Source organism: Moschus berezovskii, chromosome 6 (assembly GCF_049115385.1).
Source record: "Moschus berezovskii isolate FMDL1 chromosome 6, NW_MosBer_1.0, whole genome shotgun sequence".
NCBI classification, from domain to species: domain Eukaryota; kingdom Metazoa; phylum Chordata; class Mammalia; order Artiodactyla; family Moschidae; genus Moschus; species Moschus berezovskii.
Genome location: NC_142465.1, coordinates 33,236,176 through 33,261,500, shown reverse-complemented (window position 1 = coordinate 33,261,500; position 25,325 = coordinate 33,236,176). Strand labels below are relative to the sequence as shown.

The 25,325-nt window shown below is 38.3% G+C and overlaps 1 protein-coding gene across 1 annotated transcript in view; it reads left to right on the top strand.

The window, feature by feature from the left end:
- TMPRSS12 (transmembrane serine protease 12) overlaps positions 1–24,872 on the top strand; it is a 35,338-nt gene extending 10,466 nt beyond the window's left edge. The window contains exons 3-5 of the mRNA XM_055394768.2: positions 5,048–5,316; positions 16,596–16,738; positions 24,621–24,872. Of these exons, the coding sequence (XP_055250743.2) occupies positions 5,048–5,316; positions 16,596–16,738; positions 24,621–24,872 (664 nt within the window). The remainder of the gene's footprint in view (positions 1–5,047; positions 5,317–16,595; positions 16,739–24,620) is intronic.
- The last annotated feature ends 453 nt before the right edge of the window (positions 24,873–25,325 follow it).

Genomic DNA, 25,325 nt, shown 5'->3' with positions numbered 1-25,325 from the left:
GTGTTAAATAGATACCAAAAATATATAAAACATTAACCAAACTAAGAGTTGGTTCTTTGAAAAGACAGACAAAATTGACAAACCCTTACTTACCAAGGAAAAAAGAGGGAGGACCCAAATCAATGAACTTATAAATGCAAAAGGACATAGTACAACTTATACCACAGAAATACAAAGGATCATATGATTTTTAAAATGGGTATAGAATCTGAATAGATATTTTTCCAGAGATGATATATGAATGGTCAACAGGTACTCAAAAAGATGCTCAACTCGCTAGTCATTAAGGAAATGTAAATTAAAACCACAATGAAATATCACCTTACAATGACCTACATCAAAAAAGACAGCTAACAAATGCTGTTGTGGATGTGGAGGAAACGGAACACTTGTGAACTGCTTATGGGAGTATGTAAATCGGTATATCCACTATGCAAAAACAGTATGGAGGGTTCTCAAAAAATTAAAAATAGTACTATAACATGATCCAGCAATTCTATCTTTGGGACTATATCCAAAAGGAATGAAACATTAACTCGAAAATATATCTGCACCCCATGTTCATAGCAGAATTATTTACAACAGCTTCTAAGTGACAAGTGATGGATGAATGGATAAAAAAGTAAAGAAATGTGGTGCGTGTGTGTGTGTGTGTAATTTAGCCATAAATAATGAGGAAAGTGAAAGTGAAGTCACTCAGTCGTGTCCGACTCTTTGTGACCCCATGGACTCGTCCCTCCATGGGATTCTCCAGACAAGAGTACTGGAGTGGGTTGCCATTTCCTTCTCCAGGGGCTCTTCCCAACCCAGGGATCAAACCCGGGTCTCCTGCATTCCAGGCAGACACTTTAACCTCTGAGTCACCAGGAAACCCTACCATTTGTGACACTGTGGATAGATCTTGAAGGCATCATGCTAAGTGAAATAAGTTTGACAGAAAGACAAATTCATACTGCATGTTCTCAGTTATAAGTAGAATCCAAGAAAAACAAAAAATCCCCACCAAATTCAGAGAAAAAGAGATGAGATTTGTGGCTGGTTGCCAGAGACAGGCTGTGGGGAGAAGGTACAAACTTCCATCATAAGATAAATAAGAAATAGGAATGTAACATACAACATGATAAGTATAGTTAAGACTGCTGTATGATATACAGGAAAATTGTTAAGAGAGTATGTCCTAAGAGTTTTCATCACGAGAATTTTTTTCTTTCCTTTTTTATTGCATATAAATGAGATAATGGATGTTAATTAAACCTATTGTGGTAATCATTTTATAATATATGTAGATCAAACCAATATGCAGTACACCTTAATCTTACACAATGATGTATGTCGATTATTTCTCAATAAAACTGAAAAAAATTTTAATTCAAGACATAAATTATATCTTTATCTTTATAATAAAGATGATTTAATTCAAGAAAGAAAAGAAACATTATTTAAAAGTTCAGTTCAGTCGCTCAGTTGTGTCCGACTCTTTGTGACCCCATGAACCGCAGTACGCCAGGACTCCCCGTCCATCACCAACTCCTGGAGTCCACCCAAACCCATGTCCATTGTGTCAGTGATGCCATCCAACCATCTCATCCTAAGTCATCCCCTTCTCCTCCTACCCTCAATCTTTCCCAGCATCAGGGTCTTTTCAAATGAGTCAGCTCTCTGCATCAGGTGGCCAAAGTACTGGAGTTTCCGCTTCAACATCAGTCCCTCCAATGAACACCCAGGACTAATCTCTTTTAGGATGGACTGGTTGGATCTCCTTGCAGTCTAAGGGACTCTCAAGAGTCTTCTCTAACACCACAGTTCAGAAGCATCAATTCTTTGGTGCTCAGCTTTCTTCACAGTCCAACTCTCACATCCATACATGACAACGGGAAAGACCATAGCCTTGACTAGACGGACCTTTCTTGGCAAAGTAATGTCTCTGCTTTTTAATATGCCGTCTAGGTTGGTCATAACTTTCCTTCCAAGGAGTAAGTGTCTTTTAATTTCATGGCTGCAATCACCATCCGCAGCGATTTTGGAGCCCAGAAAAATAAAGTCAGCCACTGTTTCCACTGTTTCCCCATCTATTTGCCATGAAGTGATGGGACCGGATGCCATGATCTTAGTTTTCTGAATGTTGAGCTTTAAGCCAACTTTTTCACTCTCTTCTTTCACTTTCATCAAGAGGCTCATTAGTTCTTCTTCACTTTCTGCCATAAGGGTGGTGTCATCTGCATATCTGAGGTTATTGATATTTCTCCCGGCAATCTTGATTTCCAGCTTGTGCTTCCTCCAGCCCAGCATTTCTCATGATGTACCCTGCATATAAGTTAAATAAGCAGGGTGACAATATACAGCTTTGACATAGTCCTTTCCCAATTTGGAACCAGTCTGTTGTTCCATGTCCAGTTCTAACTGTTGCTTCCTGACCTGCATACAGGTATTTAAAAGTAGCTTAAAGCATTTAAGCTATAATTTCCTTTTAAACACAATAGAACTAGGACTTTAAAATATTTTTACAAAGTTTTTAGAGGTTACCTAGTCCACTTTTTGGGATTCCCTGGTGGCTCCGACAGTAAAGCTTCTGCCCACAATGCAGGAGACCCGGGTTCGATCCCTGGGTTGGGAAGAACCCCTGGAGAAGGAAATGACAACCCACTCCAGTACTCTTGCCTAGAAAATTCCATGGATGGAGGAGCCTGGTGGTCTACAGTCCATGGGGTCACAAAGAGTCAGACAGGACTGAGAGGCTTCACTTCAGTCCACTTTTTTTTTCTTCACTTTTTTTTTTATTGGAGGCTAATTACTTTACATTAATGACCACCTGACCTGCCTCTTGAGAAACCTGTATGCAGGTCAGGAAGCAACAGTTAGAACTGGACATAGAACAACAGACTGGTTCCAAATAGGAAAAGGAGTACGTCAAGGTTGTATATTGTCACCTTGCTTATTTAACTTATATGCAGAGTACATCATGAGGAACGCTGGGCTGGAAGAAGCACAAACTGGAATCAAGATTGCTGGGAGAAATATCAATAACCTCAGATATGCAGATGACACCACCCTTATGGCAGAAAGTGAAGAGGAACTCAAAGGCCTATTGATGAAAGTGAAAGAGGAGAGTGAAAAGGTTGGCTTGAAGCTTAACATTCAGAAAACGAAGATCATGGCATCTGGTCCCATCACTTCTTGGGAAATAGATGGGGAAACAGTCGAAACAGTGTCAGACTTTATTTTTTTGGGCTCCAAAATCGCTGCGGATGGTGATTTCAGCCATGAAATTAAAAGACGCTTACTCCTTGGAAGGAAAGTTATGACCAACCTAGATAGCATATTAAAAAGCAGAGACATTACTTTGCCAACCAAGGTCTGTCTAGTCAAGGCTATGGTTTTTCCCGTTGTCATGTATGGATGTGAGAGTTGGACTGTGAAGAAAGCTGATCGCCGAAGAATTGATGCTTTTGAACTGTGGTGCTGGAGAAGACTCTTGAGAGTCCCTTGGACTGCAAGGAGATCCAACCAGTCCATTCTAAAGGAGATCAATCCTGGGTGTTCATTGGAAGGACTGATGCTAAAGCTGAAACTCCAATACTTTGGCCACCTCATGCGACGAGTTGACTCACTGGAAAAGACTCTGATGCTGGGAGCGACTGGGGATAGGAGGAGATGGGGACGACAGAGAATGAGGTGGCTGGATGGCATCACCAACTCGATGGACATGAGTTTGAATGAACTCCAGGAGTTGGTGATGGACAGGGAGGACTGGCGTGCTGTGGTTCATGGGGTCGCTAAGAGTCGGACACGACTGAGCGACTGAACTGAACTGAATATATTGGTTGGTTTTGCCGTACATTGACATGAATCCTAACCGGATGTACATGTGTTCCCCCTCTTGAACCCCCACTTTTAAGATAGCTAAATATCTTCTACTTCCTTGGAATAAATTCTAGAAAGCTAAACTGCAGTGTCAAATACAACGTAGCTTTTATAGGTTACTGGTACATGCTGCCAAAATACCCATCTATTTATATTTTCCCCAATGAATAAGAGTAACTTTGTTCCTCTGAGTCTTGTCTGTACTGAGCATAATCATAAAATATGCATAGACACCATCTGCCAATTTGAAGGGTGAGAGGAGCTTCAGCATTTGTAAACAACAGGGTATAAAGTAAATAGTTCCTCCAAACCAAATTCAAATGCAGTAACTATTAACGACTTGGCGCTTTAATTGTTGATTTTTGACCTACAAAAGATTTTTCGGTTTAGTTTGATTTCTGCTTGCTTTTCTTTTAAAGACTGTCAAGATCCATTAGTTGCTTCTTTTACATTTAGTGTCTTGCTTTATAAAGTCCTTTCTCATAAAGATACAGTCCAGTGGAATATATAAAGTCCTTCCCAACATCAAAGTTATATATTCATCTATATTTTCTTTCTGGTTTAAGTTTTAAACCTCTCATCCTTATTTAATATCCAAATGTTTTATTCAAGGATTTAAAAAATGTTAAAAAGTATAGTTTAGTGAATTCCCAATACATATTATGCAGCTTCAGTTCATCAGCTCATGCCTGATCTTATTTCATCTTTATTCTTGCCAACTCCCCCTCCAATTATTTTGAAAGAAATCTCAGACATTCCACTTTATGTATCTCTGAAAGATAAGTCTTTATTTAAAAGATTGAGTATTTAAATATTTAATCCATTTGGAGCTTATTTTACTGTTTAATATTTTTCAGAGATTTACTTTTATTTCACTTTTCAAACTCATTTGTTAGTTCCAATACCATTTATTGAATAATTCATCCATTTGTCCATTGGTAAGAACTGCTACCGTATATTAAATTCTCAGGTACTTGAATCCATTTGAGACTTTCTGTCCCACTGATCTTTTTCTCCTTTCCTACATCACAGTAGTTAGGTTTTTCCTTGATATAACTTTGTCAGATGAAAGTAGGATTAATTTTTTTTGTTATTAATCTAACATGAGAAAAACAAAAACTAGTGGGAGAAAAAAATATTTACTTAAATAACCATGTTTATAACAAAAGCATTTACTTTCTTTCAGAAATCCTGTAATATGGAGAGCTGTGATTGGAACTAATAATATAAAAGGGAGTGAGCCATACAGCAAGAAGATCAAAGTTAATGCAATTATGGTCCATCCAAACTTCAATGTGGAATCTTATGATAATGATATTGCACTTTTTCACTTAAAAAAAGCAGTGCGTTATAATAATTACATTCAGCCTATTTGTCTACCTTTCGGTGTCTTCCAAAGACTAAACAAAAACACAACATGTTTTATAAGTGGCTGGGGAAGAACAAAAGAAGAAGGTAATTATAATCTGAATTTTGCTGATACAGATTTTCCTGATAATCGGCAGAGGGTGAACTCTTTTATGTATGTCTTTAAATCTCTTTGGGCTTGTGGCTCAGTTGGTAAAGAATTCGCCTGTAATGCAGGAGACCTGGGTTCGATCCCTGGGTTGGGAAGATCCCCTGGAGAAGGGAAAGGCTACCCACTCCAGTATTCTGGCCTGGAGAGTTCCATGGACTGTATAGTCCACGGGGTCGCAAAGAGTTGGACACGACTGAGTGACTTTCACTTAAATCTCTTTATATCATGAGTTTAAACAGTAAGTTTTTATAAACTAGTGAAAAGAAAATGTCTTTTAATTTTCTATGTTTTTTTCTTCCTTGCGGGAGAGAGAAATTTATCTTCCAAAGCAGAAATAGAGACTTCTTTTGTTATACATGCCTACATGCCAAGACACTTAAACTTTTAGACTTTCTCAGAGAGGATGATGGTTCCAAGTGTTTCTATAGTTTCTGAGACTCCTAGGTGACAAAGCAAGTTCTGTGGCAGATTTGCTTATCTTAAACGATAAGCTTCTGGCTCAGTTCAGCTCAGTTGCGTCCGACTCTTTGCGACCCCATGAATCACAGCACGTTAGGCCTCCCTGTCTATCACCACCCACCGGAGTTTACCCAAACTCATGTCCATCGAGTCGGTGATGCCATCCAGCCATCTCATCCTCTGTCGTCCCCTTCTTCTGCCCTCAATCTTTCCCAGCATCAGGGTCTTTTCCAATGAGTCAGCTCTTCGCAGCAGGTGGCCAAAGTATTGGAGTTTCAGCTTCAACATCAGTCCTTCCAATGAATATTCAGGACTGATTTCCTTTAGGATGAACTGGTTGGATTTCCTTGCAGTCCAAGGGACTCTCAAGAGTCTTCTCCAACACTACAGTTCAAAAGCATCAATTCTTCGGCACTCAGCTTTCTTCACAGTCCAACTCTCACATCCATACATGACCACTGGAAAAACCATAGCCTTGACTAGATGGACCTTTGTTGGCAAAGTAATGTCTCTGGCTATATGGAATAAGCTTCTGGCTATAAGGAATAAAATTTAGTATCCTTTTTATTTAGTGTACTGTTTAGTATCAAACAGGTTGATTGCCATGTATTTTCTAAAGGGGCACAAAAAATTGACTATCTGAACTAATGGAAGGAATAGAAAAACAGAAAACAGTCTCTGCAGACAATATTAAAGAATTAAAAATATTAAAAATAGAATTGTATGACAATAGAATTGTATAACTTCCCTATGATAATAGGGAATTTTCACACAACTCTTTTATTATTGGCATATTAAGCGGATGAAAAATTAGTAAAGATTTATAATGTTTGCCTTTCCAGTTGGTGGCCTGAGGTCATCTCTAAAAATCGTGCTCTATTCACTCAATCCAGAAAACGCCACAAAATCATGCAAATCAGGAGATTCAAATCTTCGTGTTCACTTAAAGAACACTTGTGGAACTGCCCAGGCCATAATGGGTATGCATATCCGAAAAGTCACCAAGTGTCTGAAGGACGTCACTTTAAAGAAGCAATGTGTGCCATTCTGTCATTACAGTGGTGGAGCTGATAGGTGTGCACAGGCCAAACAGTGGAGCTGGATGCAGGGTTGGCGGCCCAAAAAGAGTGCTGAGCTTTTACTGCACATGCTCAAAAATGCAGAGTAATGCTTAGATGTAGATTCTGTGGTCACTGAGCACATCCCGGTGAACAAAGCCCCCAAGATGTGGCACAGGACTTACAGAGCTCACGGTTGGATCAACCCCTACACGAGTTCTCCCTGTCATATTGAGAAGATCCTTACTGAAATAGAACAGATTGTTCCTAAACCAGAAAAGGAGGTTGCACAGAAGAAAAAGATATCCCAGAAGAAACTGAAGAAACAAAAACTTATGGCCTGGGAATAAATGCCGCAAAAAATAAATGCAAATAAAAGTGTTGGTTGTAAAAAAAAAAAATTATAATGTTTGAATTGGCAAGCCTGATTTAATAGCCAAATCAGAAAATTCTGCATCCCAAATCGGAGACTTTCATCTTTTCAAGTACAGGTAAAACCTAAACTGACCGCTTACTAGGCCATAAAGAAAATCTCCAAGTTCGAAGGACAGGTAATGTACAGACTATATACTCTGATTACAATTAATTTAGAAATAAGAGAGATGGGAATATGATGGAATAAGGAGGTCGGCAAATCCTCATCCCCCAACATAAGCATAAATTGGAAAAAAACTCAAAAACTATCAAAAGCAAACATTTCAGAGCCCTGGAAATAAAAATGCACAATAAATTAAGGAGTATTTGTTTATTATAAGCATTTAGAAATTTGGGTAAAAAAAGGAACTTGTAGTTTTCTTGCTGTGGCTGCTCCTAACTCCCTTTCAGATCAGTCAGGGTAATAGCTTTACCAAGATCATGAGGATCATGAGGAAAAAGAATCTTGCTACCAGAGGAAATGGACTTGATTAGTTGATAATCCAGGCCAACAGCACTGTCAGTAAAAGTAACTGATTCAAAAAACTAAATAAAAATTTTTAAAAATAAATTTTAAACAAGTGTTGTACTTAGCAAGAGATGAATGGGGGAAACACACAGCTCTGCTGGTCTGGGATTGTGATCTTAGATGCAGCCAGGAGTGGAAAAGTTCAGAAACTTGACAGGAAGAACCTCAAAATGAGACAGCTACAGAATGGCTAGATAAGCTTTCCAAACATCCTTGGTTTACTGGGAAACATACATGTATATACGTGTGGGGAAAAAAAATGAGGGAGCTTAGCATAAAGTGAAAACCAAGGCAGACTTGAAATCTGACCAACCTCTGAACACACTCCCCAAACCATACATAGACTCATCAGCAGATGATGAAAACCCAAATCATTAACTGATAAGTAAACTATACAGATACATGGGTAAGCTCTGTGAAGGCAGGTTAAAAGGTAAAAATCAGAATTAAAAACCTGAGCAGAGACATCAACAGTCACACAACGTGGGACACACAGATTCTACAGTTTAAGTCCAGGCAAGTTATTTCTAAGAAAACACAACAACATTGTTGAGAAGAGAATCAAAACCCAGAGTTGTTACAGTACATTAATCTGAAAATGCACAATTTTCAACAGAAATACTGTAAGACATCCAAAAAACTAAGAATTAAAAAATATAGGTCACAGAAATGTGACCTATATTCAGGGGAAAAAAGTGGTCAATAGAAACTGACTCTGAATAGGTTTAGATGTTGAATACAGCAAAGACTTCAAAGAAGTTCTTTAAATATGTTTGACAAATTAAACAGAAATTATTGTTCAAAGAATTAAAAACGTGATGACAATGACTTAACAAATAGGGAATGCCTGTGGAGAAATAAACAATTTTAAAAAGAACCGAATGGAAATTCTAGAGATTTGATATGGCACAAGAAAGCATCTGTGAACTTAAACTGCAGAAACAGAAATAATATACTCTGGAGAAAACAGAGAAAAAATTCTTAAAGAAAAATAAACACACTCAGAGAGGCCTGTGGCACAACATCAAGTATCAGTTCAGTTCAGTCGCTCAGTCATGTCTGACTCTCCGTGACCCCATGAATCACAGCACACCAGGCCTCCCTGTCCATCACCAACTCCCGGAGTTCACTCAAACTCATGTCCACAGAGTCGGTGATGCCATCCAGCTATCTCATTCTCGGTCATCCCCTTCTCCTCCCGCCCCCAACCTTTCCCAGCATCAGAGTCTTTTCCAGTGAGTCAACTCGTCGCATGAGGTGGCCAAAGTATTGCAGCTTCAGCTTTAGCATCAGTCCTTCCAATGAACACCCAGGATTGATCTCCCTTAGAATGGACTGGTTGGATCTCCTGGCGGTACAAGGGACTCTCAAGAGTCTTCTCCAACACCACAGTTCAAAAGCATCAATTCTTCAGCAATCAGCTTTCTTCACAGTCCAACTCTCACATCCATACATGACCATGGGAAAAACCATAGCCTTGACTAGACGGACCTTTGTTGGCAAAGTAATGTCTCTGCTTTTCAATATATTATCAAGGTTGGTCATAACTTTCCTTCCAAGGAGTAAGCGTCTTTTAATTTCATGGCTGCAATTAGCATCTGCAGTGATTTTGGAGGCCCCAAAAAAATAAAGTCTGACACTGTTTCCACTGTTTTTCCATCTATTTCCCATGAAGTGATGGAACCAGATGCCATGATCTTTGTTTTCTGAATGTTGAGCTTCAAGCCAAACTTTTCACTCTCCTCTTTCACTTTCATCAAGAGGCTTTTGAGTTCCTCTTCACTTTCTGCCATAAGGGTAGTGTCATCTGCATATCTGAGATTATTGATATTTCTCCCAGCAATCTTGATTCCAGCTTGTGCTCCTTCCAGCCCAGCGTTCCTCATGATGTACTCTGCATATAAGTTAAACAAGCAAGGTGACAATATACAGCCTTGACGCACTCATTTTCCTATTTGGAACCAGTCTGTTGTTCCATGTACAGTTCTGACTGTTGCTTCCTGACCTGCATACAGGTTTCTCAAGAGGCAGGTCAGGTGGTCTGGGATTCCCATCTCTTTCAGAATGTTCCACAGTTTATTGTGATCCACACAGTCAAAGGCTTTGGCATAGTCAATGAAGCAGAAATAGATATTTTTCTGGAACTCTCTTGCTTTCTCCATGATCCAGCGGATGTTGGCAATTTGATCTCTGGTGCCTCTGCCTTTTCTAAAACCTGCTTGAACATCTGGGAGTTCATGGTTTACATATTGCTGAAGCCTGGCTTGGAGAATTTGGAGCATGACTTTACTAGCGTGTGAGATGAGTGCAATTGTGCGGTAGTTTGAGCATTCTTTGGCATTGCCTTTCTTTGGGATTGGAATGAAGACTGACCTTTTCCAGTCCTGTGGCCACTGCGGAGTTTTCCAAATCTGCTGGCATATTGAGTGCAGCACTTTCATAGCATCATCTTTCAGGGTTTGAAATAGCTCAACTGGAATTACATCACTTCCACTAGCTTTGTTCCTAGTGATGCTTTCTACGGCCCACTTGACTTCACATTCTAAGATGTCTGGCTCTAGGTCAGTGATCACGTTATCGTGACTATCTTGGTCATGAAGATCTTTTTTGTACAGTTCTTCTGTGTATTCTTGCCACCTCTTCTTAATATCTTCTGCTTCTGTTAGGTCCATACCATTTCTGTCCTTTATCGAGCCCATCTTTGCATGAAATGTTCCTTTGGAATCTCTAATTTTCTTGAAGAGATCTCTTGTTTTTCCTAGTCTGTTGTTTTCCTCTATTTCTTTGCATTGATCGCTGAGGAAGGCTTTCTTATCTCTCCTTGCTATCCTTTGGAACTCTGCATTCAGATGCTTATATCTTTCCTTTTCTCCTTTGCTTTTCGCTTCTCTTCTTTTCACAGCTATTTGTAAGGCCTCCTCAGATAGCCATTTTGCTTTTTTGCATTTCTTTTCCATGGGGATGATAGTGGGATTTCTGGAAAGGAAAGAGAGAAAAAAATGGGGACCAAAAAATAGCTGAAGAAAATAATGGCCCCAAACTACCTGAATTTCATGGAAAAAGAAAAACAACACAAAACTTTAATTTATAATAAAGAAGCTCAACAAATCCCAATTAAGATTTTAAAAAGACTAAAAATGTGTAAAACACGTATACTTAAAACTACAAAACATTACACAGGGAAATTAAAGAAGACCTAATAAATGGAAAGACATACCACATTCATGGATTCAAAGACTCAATGTTGTTAATACGGCTATTATCCTCAGATTGACCCATATATTCAGTACAATCCCTATCAAAATCCCAACAAGGGTTTTCATACAATTTGAAAAGTTGATCCTAAAATGTATATGGAAAGGCAAAGAATCGAGAATAGTCAGAAAGTTTTCTGGAAGAACAACAAAACTAAGTTACTCTACCTAATTTAAAAGTATACTAAAAACTACAGCCATTAATACAGTATGGTATTGATTTATTTTCTGGTAGCATGTTTAGAATTTTCTACGTATAGTATCATGTCATCTGCAGATAATGACAGTTTTACTTCTTCCTTTCCAATTTGGATTCCTTTTTTTTCCTTTTTCCTCTTCAACTTCTGTGTTAGGACTTCCAAAACTGTGTTGAATAAAAGTGGCAAGAGTGGGCATCCTTGTCTTGTTCCTCATCTTAGAAGGAATGCTTTTAGCTTTTCACCATTGAGTATGATGTTAGTTATGGCGTTTATTATATTGAAGTATGTTCCCTCTATGCCCGCTTTCTGGAGAGCTCCTATTGTAAACTGATGGTGAATTTTATAAAAATTCTTCTGTATCTATTGAGATGGTCACATTGTTTTTATTTTTCAATTTGTTAATACAATGTATCACACTGATCGATTTACGGACCTTGGAAAATCCTTGCATCCCTGGGATGAATCCCACTTAGTCATGATATATGATCCTCCTAATGCACTGTTGGATTCTGTTTGCTAGTATTTTGTTAAGGATTTTTGCATTTATGTTCATCAGTGATACTGCCCTGTAATCTTCTCTTTTTTGTAATATCTTTCTCTGGTCTTGGTATCAGGTGATGGGGTCTCATAGAGTGAGTTTGGAAGTGTTCCCATGTAAGTTTTTGGAATAGTTTCAGAAAGATTTTAACTATTCTTTAAATGTTTGGTAGAATTCAACAGTGAAGCCATCTGGTCCTGGATATTTGTTTGTTTGCTGGGAGATTTTAAATTACTGATTCACTTTCAGTACTGTTAATTCAAATTTGGTTTCTTTTTGGTTCAGTCTTGAGAGATTGTACCTTTCTAAGAATTTGCCCATGTCTTCTAAGGTATACACTTTATTGGTGTATATTTGCTTGTAGTAGTCTCTTATGATCCTTTGTATTTCTGCAGTGCTGGTTGGTTAAACAGCGGAAATCAATGGAACACAATACAGAGTCCCAAAAAACCCCCAAACAACCCAACTTATGTTTATGATCAACTGATTTATTTATACAAAATTCCTAGAAAAGGCAAACCTACAGAGACAGAAATTCTATCAGTCATTTTCTGAGTGTGAGGCTGGAGGTGAGAATTGTGACTGCAGTTGGGCATGGAGAGGACTCTTTGGAGTTGAAGTATCCTAAAACTCGATGTGGGCCTGGTATAAATTTACCAAAAATCATTGAACTGCTTTCTTACAGTGTGAGAATGGTTATGTAAATTAAACATAAATCAAGCTTCTTTAAAAATGACCAAAAAAAAATTTAAATCACACATTTGAAAATTTAAAATATATTACAAAATAACTCATATATCAAAGATGAAATAATAATAATCTTAAATCCTTATAACTAGATAATAATGTATATCAGTTCAATTCAGTCACTCAGTTGTGTCTGACTCTTCGCAACCCCATGGACTGCAGCATGCCAGGCTTCCCTGTCCATAACCAGGGAAGTTTACTCAAACTTATGTCCATTGAGTCGGTGATGCCATCCAACCATCTCATCCTCTGTCATCCCCTTCTCCTCCCACCTTCAATCTTTCGCAGCATCAGGGTCTTTTCCAATAGTCAACTCTTCACAGCAGGTGGCCAAAGTATTGGAGTTTCAGCTTCAGCATCAGTCCTTCCAATGATTATTCAGGACTGATTTCCTTTAGGATGGACTGGTTGGATCTCCATGCAGTCCAAGGGACTCTCAAGAGTCTTCTCCAACGCCACAGTTCAAAAGCATCAATTCTTTGGCGCTCAGCTTTCTTTATAGTCCAACTGTCACATCCATACATGACTTCTGGAAAAACCACAGCTTTGACTAGACAGACCTTTGTTGGCAAAGTAATGTCTCTGCTTTTTAATATGCTGTTTAGGTTGGTCATAACTTTTCTTCCAAAGAGCAAGCACCTTTTAATTTCATGGCTGAAGTCACCATCTGCAATGATTTTGAAGCCCCCCAAAATAAAGTCTGCCACTGTTTCCATTTTTTCCCTTATCTATTTGCCATGAAGTGATGAGACAAGATGCCATGATCTTAATTTTCTGAAGGTTGAGCTTTAAGCCAACTTTTTCACTCTCCTCTTTCACTTTCATCAAGAGGCTCTTTAGTTCCTCTTCCCTTTCTGCCATAAGGGTGGTGTTATCTGCATATCTGAGGTAATTGATATTTCTCCCAGCAATCTTGATTCTAGTTTGTGCTTCCTCCAGCCCAGCGTTTCTCGTGATGTACTCTGCATATAAGTCAAATAAGCAGGGCGACAATATACAGCCTTTCCTGATTTGGAACCAGTCTGTTGTACCATGTCCAGTTCTAACTGCTGCTTCCTGACCTGCATACAGGCTTCTCAGGAGGCAGGTCAGGTGGTCTGGTATTCCCATCTCTTTCAGAATTTTCCACAGTTTGTTGTGATCCACACATTCAAAGCCTTTGGCATAGTCAATAAAGCAGAAGGAGATGTTTTTCTGGAACTCTCTTGCTTTTTCAATGATCCAACAGATGTTGGTAATTTGATCTCTGGTTCCTCTGCCTTTTCTAAAACCAGCTTGAACATATGGAAGTTCACAGTTCACATACTGTTGAAGTCTGGCTTGAGAATTTTGAGCATTACTTTGCTATTGTGTGAGATGAGTGCAATTGTGTGGTAGTTTGAATATTCTTTAGCATTGCCTTTCTTTGGGATTTTGAAAATTGACCTTTTCCAGTCCTGTCGCCAATGCAGAGTTATCCAAATTTGCTGGCATATTGAGTGCAGCACTTTCACAGCATCATCTTTTAGGGTTTGAAATAGCTCAGTGGGAATTCCATCACCTCTACTAGCTTTGTTCATAGTGATGCTTCCTAAGGCCCACTTGACTTTGCATTCCAAGATGTCTGGCTCGAGGTGAGTGATCACACCATCGTGGTTATCTGGGTCATGAAGATCTCTTTTGTTTAGTTCTTCTGTGTATTCTTGCCACTTTTTCTTATCTGCTTCTGTTAGGTCCATACCATTTCTGTCCTTTATTGTGCCCATCTTTGCATGAAATGTTCCCTTGGTATCTCTAATTTTCTTGAAGAGATCTCTAGTCTTTCCCATTCTATTGTTTTCCTCTATTTCTTTGCACTGATCACTGAGGAAGTCTTTCTTATCTCTCCTCTTTGGAACTCTGCATTCAAATGGGTTTATCTTTCCTTTTCTCCTGTTTTTTGCTTCTCTTCTTTTCTCAGCTAAGGCCTCCTCAGACAACCATTTTGCCTTCTTGCATTTCTTTTTCTTGGGGATGGTCTTGATCACTGCCTCCTGTACAATGTCAAGAACCTCCATCCATAGTTCTTCAGGCACTCTGTCTATCAGATCTAATCCCTTGAATCTGTTTGTCACTTCTAGTGTATAATCATAAGGGATCTGATTTAGGTCATAACTGAATAGTCTAGTGGTTTTCCCTACTTTCTTCAATATAAGTCTGAATTTGGCAATAAAGAGTTCGTGATCTGAGCCACAGTCAGCTCCTGGTTTTGTTTTTGCTGACTGTATAGAGTTTCTCCATCTTCGGCTGCAAAGAATACAATCAATCTGATTTCGGAATTTACCATCTGGTGGTGTCCATGTGTAGAGTTTTCTCTTGTGTTGTTGGAAGAGAGCATTTGTAATTGAATCAGTATTGTATTTATGCAAGAATATTCTAAGTGAGCAGTGGAACAGAACAGAAAACAGTCCAGGTATCTATTTCTGGACTCTCTTTCTCCTATTCACTTCGAATATCTCTAGTTATTTTTTTTTTATTTTTATTTAATAAATGGTACAAAGCACAGTGCCAAAAACATTAACAGTTAAAATTTCACCAAATGAAAAAAATACTATAGAATACACAGTTGCAAAAAGCTACATTAAGTTATTTTACAACTGCCTCAAGCTGTAAAAAGAAAAAAAACCCAATGCCATACCTAAGTTATCCCTCTCTCAAATTAATGCCATGAAAATCTCTAGTTATTTTGAATAACCCTACACCAATACCACACTGGATTAGTATTGTTCAGGTGGTAGGTTTACAGATGTTCATTTCATTATTATATCTGGTTCACGTCTATGTTGCTGCTGCTGCTGCTAAGTCACTTCAGTCGTGTCCGACTCTGTGCGACCCCATCAACGGAAGCCCACCAGGCTCCCTATGTTACATATACTCTTTTATATACAGTCAGTATTACTTAAATTATTTGAAAACAAAGGGTAGAAATGCATCTTTCCTCCAGGAAGCCTTGATCCAGGAATTTGGATGTTATTAGATATACTTTATTTCTATTTCCTTTTCTTATTCTCTATCCATGTTGACTTTACTTTCTCAGGCTGCCTGTCCTCATAAGTGTGGAACTATGGCTGCAGGCTGATTTGAAATTATATTAATAGCTAATCATGTGACTAGGGTGAAACAGATTCTTCTCTGACAGTTCCAGTTAAAAAATGCTGGATAAGTATGCCAATTGACTAGGCTTATAGTCGCAAAGAGTTGGACATGACTGAGCAACTGAACTGAACTGATACCAAATATAGTCACCTCTAGACTAATTCCAGGAGAATGGAATTCTGTGAATGGAACAGTTTGGTCATCTTCCCACTTGCAGTGAACGGGAAAACATCTATTACTTGAAAAGCTAAGGAAGAATGTGGTGCACATAAAATATTCAGCTTCCACATGTGACAACTGCAGTTCTGAGACAGCCTGATGGTATCAGATGCTCCTGTTACAGTAGCTTTTCTGTGGATAAATCTTAGAATAATCTGAAGTGTTATCTTCCTATCTTTTCTGTAGCAAAGAACCACTTTATGTTCAAGAATAAGCAGAGAAGTTAGGGGAGTACATGAATTAGAAACCTGCTTTATTTTCACGTTCAACATTTTGAGAGACAGCATCATTAGAAAATTTAATTAAAATTATTCACAACTTACAACATAAGACTGACTTCAGCATTTACCTCTTTAGCCCTTGACAATTTTTATAGTTTTATTTTGTAACACTACAGATCCTTCTGTGAGACCTCCAAGAAACAAAAGAGAGTAAAGATTAAAAAAAAAGTAACCTGAAATCCCTACCATCTAGAGATAACTATCATTAAGACTTGGTAGACTTTCTTTCACTGTACCTCCAGGCATACATGCATACATATCTGGATACAATTTTACATAATTGTTCAATCAGTCACTATGGAAAGAAAACCTGTTGAACATGAACATTTTATATTGCTGTCAAATGTCTGCTCTCCAAAATGATTTAACTGGTATTTTTGTTGTTGTTGTTGTTGTTAATAGGTAATGCTACCAAAGAGTTACAAGAAGCAGAAGTGCACTATATTTCTCGAAGTTTCTGTAATTCTGAGAGGAGCTATGGGGGTATAGTTCCTAACACTTCATTTTGTGCAGGTGATGAAGACGGAATTTTTGATTCTTGCAGGGTAAGACCAAATAATTTTCCTTAGCAATATTTTCTAAAGACAGAAAGGAACTTGAACAAGTCTTTGATCACTTTCTGGTGAAGTCTTAATTCTCAAATCTAAATTATTTTTCTCCTTTTTAACTATTCCAACAATCCAAATCATCATGCTTGCCTAATTCCTTGGTTTCTACAATCATGATCAACCTTAAGAAATATTTGCCTTGAATCTTTTTTTTTCATTACCACCTTTATTGAGACACAATTTACAATTCACCAATTTAAAGTATAAAACTCAGTGGGGGATTTTATATTTAGAGTAGTGCAACCATTACCATAATCTAATGTTTAGAATACTTTTGTCACCCCCCTCAAAAAAAAAAATACCTCTTCCCATTAAGGCAACCATTAGTCTGTAGAGATTTGCCTATTCTGGAAATTTCCTATGAACAGTATCATTCAATCTGTGGTCTTTTGTGACTGGGTTCTTTTACTTAGCATAATGTTTTCAAGGTTCGTCTCCATTATAGCATGTATTAATACCTTATTCATGTTATTGCCAAATAATATACCATGGTTTGGATATGTCACATTTTATTCACCCATCCATTTGTAGATGGACATTTAAGCTATTTCTGCTTTTGGCTATTATGAATAACATGGCTATAAATATTTGTGTACATGTTTTTATGTGTAAGTATGTTTTTATTTCTCTTGGAAATTCTACCTAGCAGTGGAACTGCTGAGTCAATGCTTAACATTTTAAAGAACTGTCCAACGGTATTCTAAAGTGCCTATATCATTTTAAATTCTTATGCAGCAATATGAGAGTTCTTCTGTTTTTTATTGGAATATAGTTGATTTACAATGTTGTGTTAGTTTAAGGTATAAAGCAAAGTGAATTAAATATATATATATATATTCACTTTTAAAGGTTCTTTCCTCATATAGGTCATTACAGAACATTGAGTAGAGTTCCCTGTGCTTACAGCAGGTTTCCGTTATCTGCTTTCAATTTAGTCGTGTGTATATATTAATTCCAATCTCCCAATTTACCCCTCCCCGCTTATCCCCTGTTAATCATAAGTTTGTTTTCTACATCTGTGACTCTAATTCTGTTTTGCAACCAAGTTCATTTGTACTCCTTTTTTTAGATTTCACATATAAGCAGTATCATATATTTGTCTCTCTGTGTCTGACTTACTTCCCTCAGTATGATAATCTCTAGGTTCATCCATGTGGCTGCAAATAGCATTACTTTTTCAATGGCCGAGTAATATTCCATTGTATATATGTATCACATATTCTTTATCCATTCCTCTGTTGATGAACACTTAGGTTGTTTCTGTGTCCAGGCTATTATAAACAGTGATGCAATCTTCATGTAATCTTTTTGAAATACAGTTTTCTCTGGGTATATGCCCAGGAGTGGGATTGCTGGGTCATATGGTAGTTCTAGTTTCAGTTTTTAAAGGAACCTCTATACTGTCTCCACAGTAGCTATACCAATTTACATTCCCACTAACAGTGTAGAAGTGTTCCCTTTTCTCCACACCTTCTCCAGTATTTATTGTTTGCAGATTTTCTGACGATGGCCATTTGTGACTGGTGTGAGGTGATACTTCATTGTAGTTTTGATTTGAATTTCTCTAATGTTGATAATTAGTGATGTTGAGCATCTTTTTATCTGCCTTTTGACTGTCTCAACAATGTATCAGTTGCTCAGACGTGTCTGACTCTTTGCGACCCCATGGACTGCAGCACGCCAGGCCTCCCTGTCCATTACCAACTCCCGGAGTTTACTCAAACTCATGTCCATTGAGTCAGTGATGCCATCCAACCATCTCATCCTCTGTTGTCCCCTTCTCCTCCCGCCTTCAGTCTTTCCCAGCATCAGGGTCTTTTCCAATGCGTCAGCTCCTTGCATCAGGTAGCCAAAGTATTGGAGTTTCAGCTTCAGCATCAGTCCTTCCAATGAACAGCCAGGACTGATCTCCTTTAGGATGGACTGATTGGAGCTCCTTGCAGTCCAAGGGACTCTCAAGAGTCTTCTCCAACACCACAGTTCAAAAGCATCAATTCTTCGGCACTCAGCTTTCTTTATAGTCCAACTCTCACATCCATACATGACTACTGGAAAACCCATATCCTTGACTAGACAGACTTTTGTTGGCAAAGTAATGTCTCTGCTTTTTAATATGCTGTCTAGGTTGGTCATAACTTTCCTTCCAAGGAGTAAGCGTCTTTTAATTTCATGGCTGTAATCACCATCTGCAGTGATTTTGGAGCCCACTGTTTCCACTGGGTCCCCATCTATTTGCCATGAAGTGATTGGACCAGATGCCATGATCTCAGTTTTCTCAATGTTGAGCTTTAAGCCAACTTTTTCACTCTCCTCTTTCACTTTCATCAAGAGGCTCTTTAGTTCTTCTTCACTTTCTGCCATAAGGGTGGTGTCGTCTGCATATCTGAGGTTATTGATATTTCTCCTAGCAATCTTGATTCTAGCTTGTGCTTCTTCCAGCCCAGCGTTTCTTTTTTTTTTTTAATTTTAATAAGCATTTTAATTGAAAGGTTAACAAGGATTTAAAATGAAGCTATAATCTCTAAGTAATTGATAGGCATAGTTACTGCTCCAGGTAAATCCTGTAAGAACTTGAGTGATTATTTGAGAAGCATAATCTACTACAGCTACCATAAAATTGCTAATAGAATTATGCTATTATTATAATTTGGGAACTTTTCATTTTTTTAAAAAATATTTTTAATTAATTTATTTATTTTAATTTTTTTATTTTTTCAAAAACAATTTTAGGAATCTTTACTTAAAAACAATCTTATCTTAAAATGGAGTAACTTTGGTTTTACGAGCAGCAAGCAAAGTACAGAAGCAAAAATGCATTACAGGAGCATTAAGTTTTACATTAGGTCACAGCATCTAATCTGAAATCACACCCATAATATCATTTTTCAGGATATCTGGGAAATAGTTATTTCCCAGGATGTCTGAACCATAGCTACTCTATTTTGACTTTTAATTGTAAAAAAAAAATTTTTTTTAATAGCCAAAGCAGATTTCACCATTGATGACGTCAGTGTTTTTCTAGGTATGAGAAGATGCAAGAATTGGAACTCATAAAACCTTTTTCTGAAAATATCTAACTATCTGAAGGCCTGTTCTGCCTTTTTTTTTTTTTTTTTTTTCAGAGCAGAGAGTGCCTCATTCCTGATTTTCACCCTGAACTTCTTTCAGGGGGTGTTGAAGGTCAGCAGCTTGCAATGGTCATGATGTAATCTTTGTAGAGGCAGCTGGCAAGGACCAACTTCCAGTCAGCAGGGTCCCTTCATAGACACATATCTGACCATGTGACACCATTTCATGGCCATTGTGTCCCGCGGTGCTGGGAAGGCTCATTCCCAGGTCTAGGGAAGTGATGGGCCACTCAGTGTGCTAAAACTGGACCAGGCCTTGCAAGTAGCAAAAGTCTCTGGACCACTGTCTTACTAGCCTCCTGGTCCAGGAAAATATTTCCTCTTGTTGCTTTTTCCCATACCCAGAGCCACATTATTACAATTATTGATCTCATATGGAACTGTCAGTTCAGCATTATATCACAGGCTCAGTGAAACAAGTGACATAGAAAATAATATAGCCATAGCTAGCAGTTATTATTGCCTAGAAAATCCCATGGATGGAGGAGCCTGGTAGGCTGCAGTCCGTGGGTCGCTGAGGGTCAGACACGACTGAGCGACTTCACTTTCACTTTTCACTTTCACACATTGGAGAAGGAAATGGCAGCCCACTCCGGTGTTCTTTCCATCTATGGGGTCACACAGAGTCGGACACGACTGAAGTGACTTAGCAGCAGCAGCAGCAGCAGTTATTAGTAAAATAAGAATTATAAGTCAAGAACTTTCATTAGATAAAGCCTGGTATACCTCAAGTCACCTGACTTCATTCGTTAAATGATTATAGTCTGGTATTAATCTCCTGGTTGTACATTATGGAGCATCTGACCTTAATCTGAAGATTGGTTACTGAGATAAGCCTTAGAAACTAACCTAGAGTGTCCTTTTTAATAACTTAATTAAATCTTTTAGCAGTATCACGTAACAAGGAACTGTCTCAGCAGTGAGTCATAGTAAACACTGCTGCTGCTGCTGCTAAGTCACTTCAGTCGTGTCCGACTCTGTGTGACCCCATAGACGGCAGCCCATTAGGCTCCCCCGTCCCCGGGATTCTCCAGGCAAGAACACTGGAGTGGGTTGCCATTTCCTTCTCCAATGTGTGAAAGTGAAAAGGGAAAGTGAAGTCGCTCAGTCATGTCTGACTCGTAGCGACCCCATGGACTGCAGCCTACCAGGCTCCTCCGTCCATGTACTGGAGTGGCTTGCCAGACATTAACAAAACTAGAAACTTAATTTCACAATTTACAAAACTTAATATTCCGTGATTTTTCATTATGGAGGCACTGTAGCCAGGGAGGCTTTAATCCATCAAATAAAAAAATGAGGTTTGTCAGGGAGCTGGGAAAAGCCAAGCAGCCATCTTGGATTTCCCATAGCCCTGACTCTGATTTCTAGCTATTGTTTTTAATTTTCCTATTTAGAAGCAGACTGTTGCCATGGTTTAAGGACATTAGGATGGCACAAGTCTAACAAAGTTTTTGTATAAGCAGAATGAGCTTTTACATGTCTACAAACCCGACAATTGGATTAATTTCTAAAACTAGCATAGGATCAGGCCTATGGTAGAAAAGCATTTGATTTATATGCAGAGCAGCCCAGCGTTTCTCTTGATGTACTCTGCATAGAAGTTAAATAAGCAGGGTGACAATATACAGACTGACGTACTCCTTTCCCAATTTGGAACCAGTATGTTGTTCCATGTCCAGTTCCAACTGTTTCTTCCTGACCTGCATACAGATTTCTCAAGAGGCAGGTCAGGTAGTCTGGTATTCCCATCGCTTTCAGAATTTTCCACAGTTTGTTGTGAACCACACAGTCAAAGGCTTTGGCATAGTCAATAAAGCAGAAGGAGATGTTTCTCTGGAACTCTTGCTTTTTCGATGATCCAGCGTATGTTGGCAATTTGATCTCTGGTTCCTCTGCCTTTTCTAAAACCAGCTTGAACATCTGGAAGTTCACAGTTCACATACTGTTGAAGCCTGGCTTGGAGAATTTTGAGCATTACTTTGCTAGTGTGTGAGATGAATGCAATTGTGTGGTAGTTTGAATATTCTTTGACATTGCCTTTCTTTGGGATTGGAATGAAAACTTACCTTTCCAGTCCTGTGGCCACTGACTGAATTTTCCAAATTTACTGGCATACTGAGTACAGCACTTTCATAGCATCATCTTTCAGGGTTTGAAATAGTTCAACTGGAATTCTGTCACCTCCACTAGCTTTGTTCCTAGTGATGCTGCCTAAGGCCCACTTGACTTCACATTTCAGGATGTCTGGCTGTAGGTGAGTGATCACACCATCGTGATTATCTGGGTTTCTAATTTCTCCACATCCTTGTCAGCACTTGTTATTGTCTTTTTTTAAATAGAAATACAATTGATTTTCAATACTGTATTAGTTTCAGGTGTACAGCAAACTGATTCAGTTATATGAGTATACTTTTCCAGATTATTTTCCATTATAGGTTATGACAAGATACTGAACATAGTCCCTGTTCTATATAGTAAATCCTGTTGCTTATCTATTTTATGTAGTTTGTATCTGTGAATCCTGTACTTCTAAGTAATTCATTCCTCTCTCTACCCCTTTCCCCTCTGTTAATCATAAGTTTATTTTCTATGTCTGTGAGTTTGTTTCTGTTTCGTGTAATGATTTTTAAAAACAAGTTTATTTATTTTTGGCTGTGCTGGCTCTTCATTGCTACGCAGGCTTTACTCTAGTTGTGGTGAGTAGGAGCTACTCTTTGTTGCAGTATGCAGGCTTCCCATTGTGGTGGCTTCTCCTGTTGCACAGCAAGAGCTCTAGGCAGGCAGGCTTCAGTAGTTGTGGCACACGGCTCAGCACATGCATCTCCCGGGCTCTAGAGCACAGGCTCAGTAGTTGTGGTACATGGGCTTAGTTGCCCCACAGCATGTGGGATCTTCCCTGACCAGGGATCAACCCGTGTCTCCTGCATTGGCAAGCAGATTCTTTACCACTGGGCCACCAGGGAAGGAGCGTCTTTAATTTTTTTTTTTAATATTTACTTGGCTGAGCTAGGTCTTAATTGTGGCACTCAGGATCTTCAATCTTCACTGCGGGATCTTTAGTTGTGGCAATTGAATTCTCAGATCTGGGAAGTGGGATTTACTTCCCAGACTAGGGATTGAACTCAGGCCCTCTGAACTGGGAGCACAGAGTCTTAGCCACTAGACCACCAGGGAGGTCCCATCATGTTTTTTTATTCTTCTCACTTTTTGTTTTTGGCTGCACTGGGTCTTCTTTCTGCACATGGGCTTTCTCTGGTTGCAGCAAGAGGGGGATACTCTCTAGTTGCAATGCACAGACTTCTTATTGCAGTGGCTTCTCTTGTTGCAGAGCACTGGCTCTTGAGGGTGCAGGCTTCAGTAGTTGCAGCATGCAGGCTCTAGAGCAGGGGCTCAGTAGTTGTGGCACATGGGTTTAGTTGCCCTGCACCCTGTGAAATTTTCCAGAACCAGGGATCAAACCCATGTCCCCTGTATCAGCAGGTGGATTCTCAACCATTGGACCACCAGGGAATTCCCATCTTTGATTTTTTTTTTTTTTACAAAATCCAATTTATCTGTTTTTGTTTTGTCCCTTGTGGCTTTTAAATCTTTCTTTATTCCTCTTTTTTCTTCACTGCTTCTAAATCTACCAGCATATCACTCCCAAACAGTGTCCCCTGCTCTGATCTTTTCCTACTCATTTTGATTTCTGCTATTCAGGGTTTATCTTTCCTGTATCCTTTTCCTTAAAAATCTTACTGAGTAGAAGAATTCAATCTAATTTAATTGCATTCACAAGTGAAACATTCTCATCGTCAAAAAATAGTTTTTTAAAGCTTTCCTTATATAGAGAATTTGAAAACACCTGAGAAACATGGTCCTTAAACTTTAAGCATTAAAACAGTTATCTCAGTGTCCTTACTGTTTTGAATGATTAATACTCTTCAGTAATGGTGTTTCAGTGTATTAACAGTCTAGTATTAACTATTACAGAGATTTGTCATTTATAATACCATTAAATGTTAGCTGCTCAGTCATGTTGACTCTGTGATCCCATAAACTGTAACCCACCAGGTTCCTCTGTCCATGGAATTCTCCAGGCAAGAGTACTGGAGTGGGTTGCCATGCCCTTCTCCAGGGGATCTTTCTGACTCAGGGATCGAACCCCGGTCTCCTGCATTGCATGCTTAGCTATTTATTCCTATGATCCTGCACCAGTCAACGTCAACACTTAGAAAGATGCCATGTCTTGCAAGATGCCCGTTCACTCCTGTCCTCTAGTTAGCAAACCACATACACACCTAAATGAATCCATTATATATCTTAGTTCTACCATTCCTACACAGCATTAATACAAGTATTCTAATAGACGATATTTATAGCATTTTGCACAGCTCCTAAATTATATTCCTCCTGAGTAACTACACTAAAAAATCCAAACAATTCGATTTATAGTATTTTGGTTCAAAACTATGCAGGTGGAAAATTTACCCACCAGCTATATGATTCCTCAAAAATAATAGGCCAGACTGAATACCTGTTTCAGTTGGAATATAAAACTGAAAATCTATGCAGCTTTATAAGTTGGAAGTAAGTTAAAAATGTATATTTATATAAATATATGATTGATTTGATTAATTTATTCCAGATTTATTGTTGTTTAAGGACTATTGGAAGTAACTAATACTATTTTGGGACTTTTTTAATAGGGTGATAGTGGTGGACCATTAATGTGCTACCTACCAGAACGTAAACGATATTTTGTAATGGGAATTACCAGTTACGGATATGGCTGTGGTCGAAAAAATTTTCCTGGTGTCTATAGTGCACCATCCTTCAACCAAAAGTGGCTGACAGAGCAACTCTACCAGACAAGCAATAAAGGCATATTTAATATAAATATTCTACTTGGACAGGTCCTTATAGCCTTAGGTTCTGTTGTCTTACTTGCAACTCCATAAAAAAATTCTGAAGAATTTTTATTTTGCATCGTGTCCCTTTCCATGTTCTACGTAATGAAAATCATTTATTCTTTTGACAAATAATTGCCCATTTTAGAGTTCTCATGTGAACATTTTTTGGAATAAAAGGATTGTGACATATTAGATAAGTGATTACAAATTTGGCACTCAATCACATTCTTCCTTGATGTATCTTGTTATACTTTATAATCATAATTTTGCATTTGGAATATCTTCCTAGAATTTGTATAAACAGCTAAATATATATGTATATAAATGTCAAATAATAAAGAGTTAATAATTAAAAGAAAAGTTGGTTTTTGTTAATCAAAACTTTTAAGTTAGGTTTTATTTTATTCAAAAACATTTGGTTGTATAATATATATTTTTTGAATTATCATCTTGTTTCTGACTCTCAAAGGATATTTGAAGAAGTAAGTATCTGCCTATTAT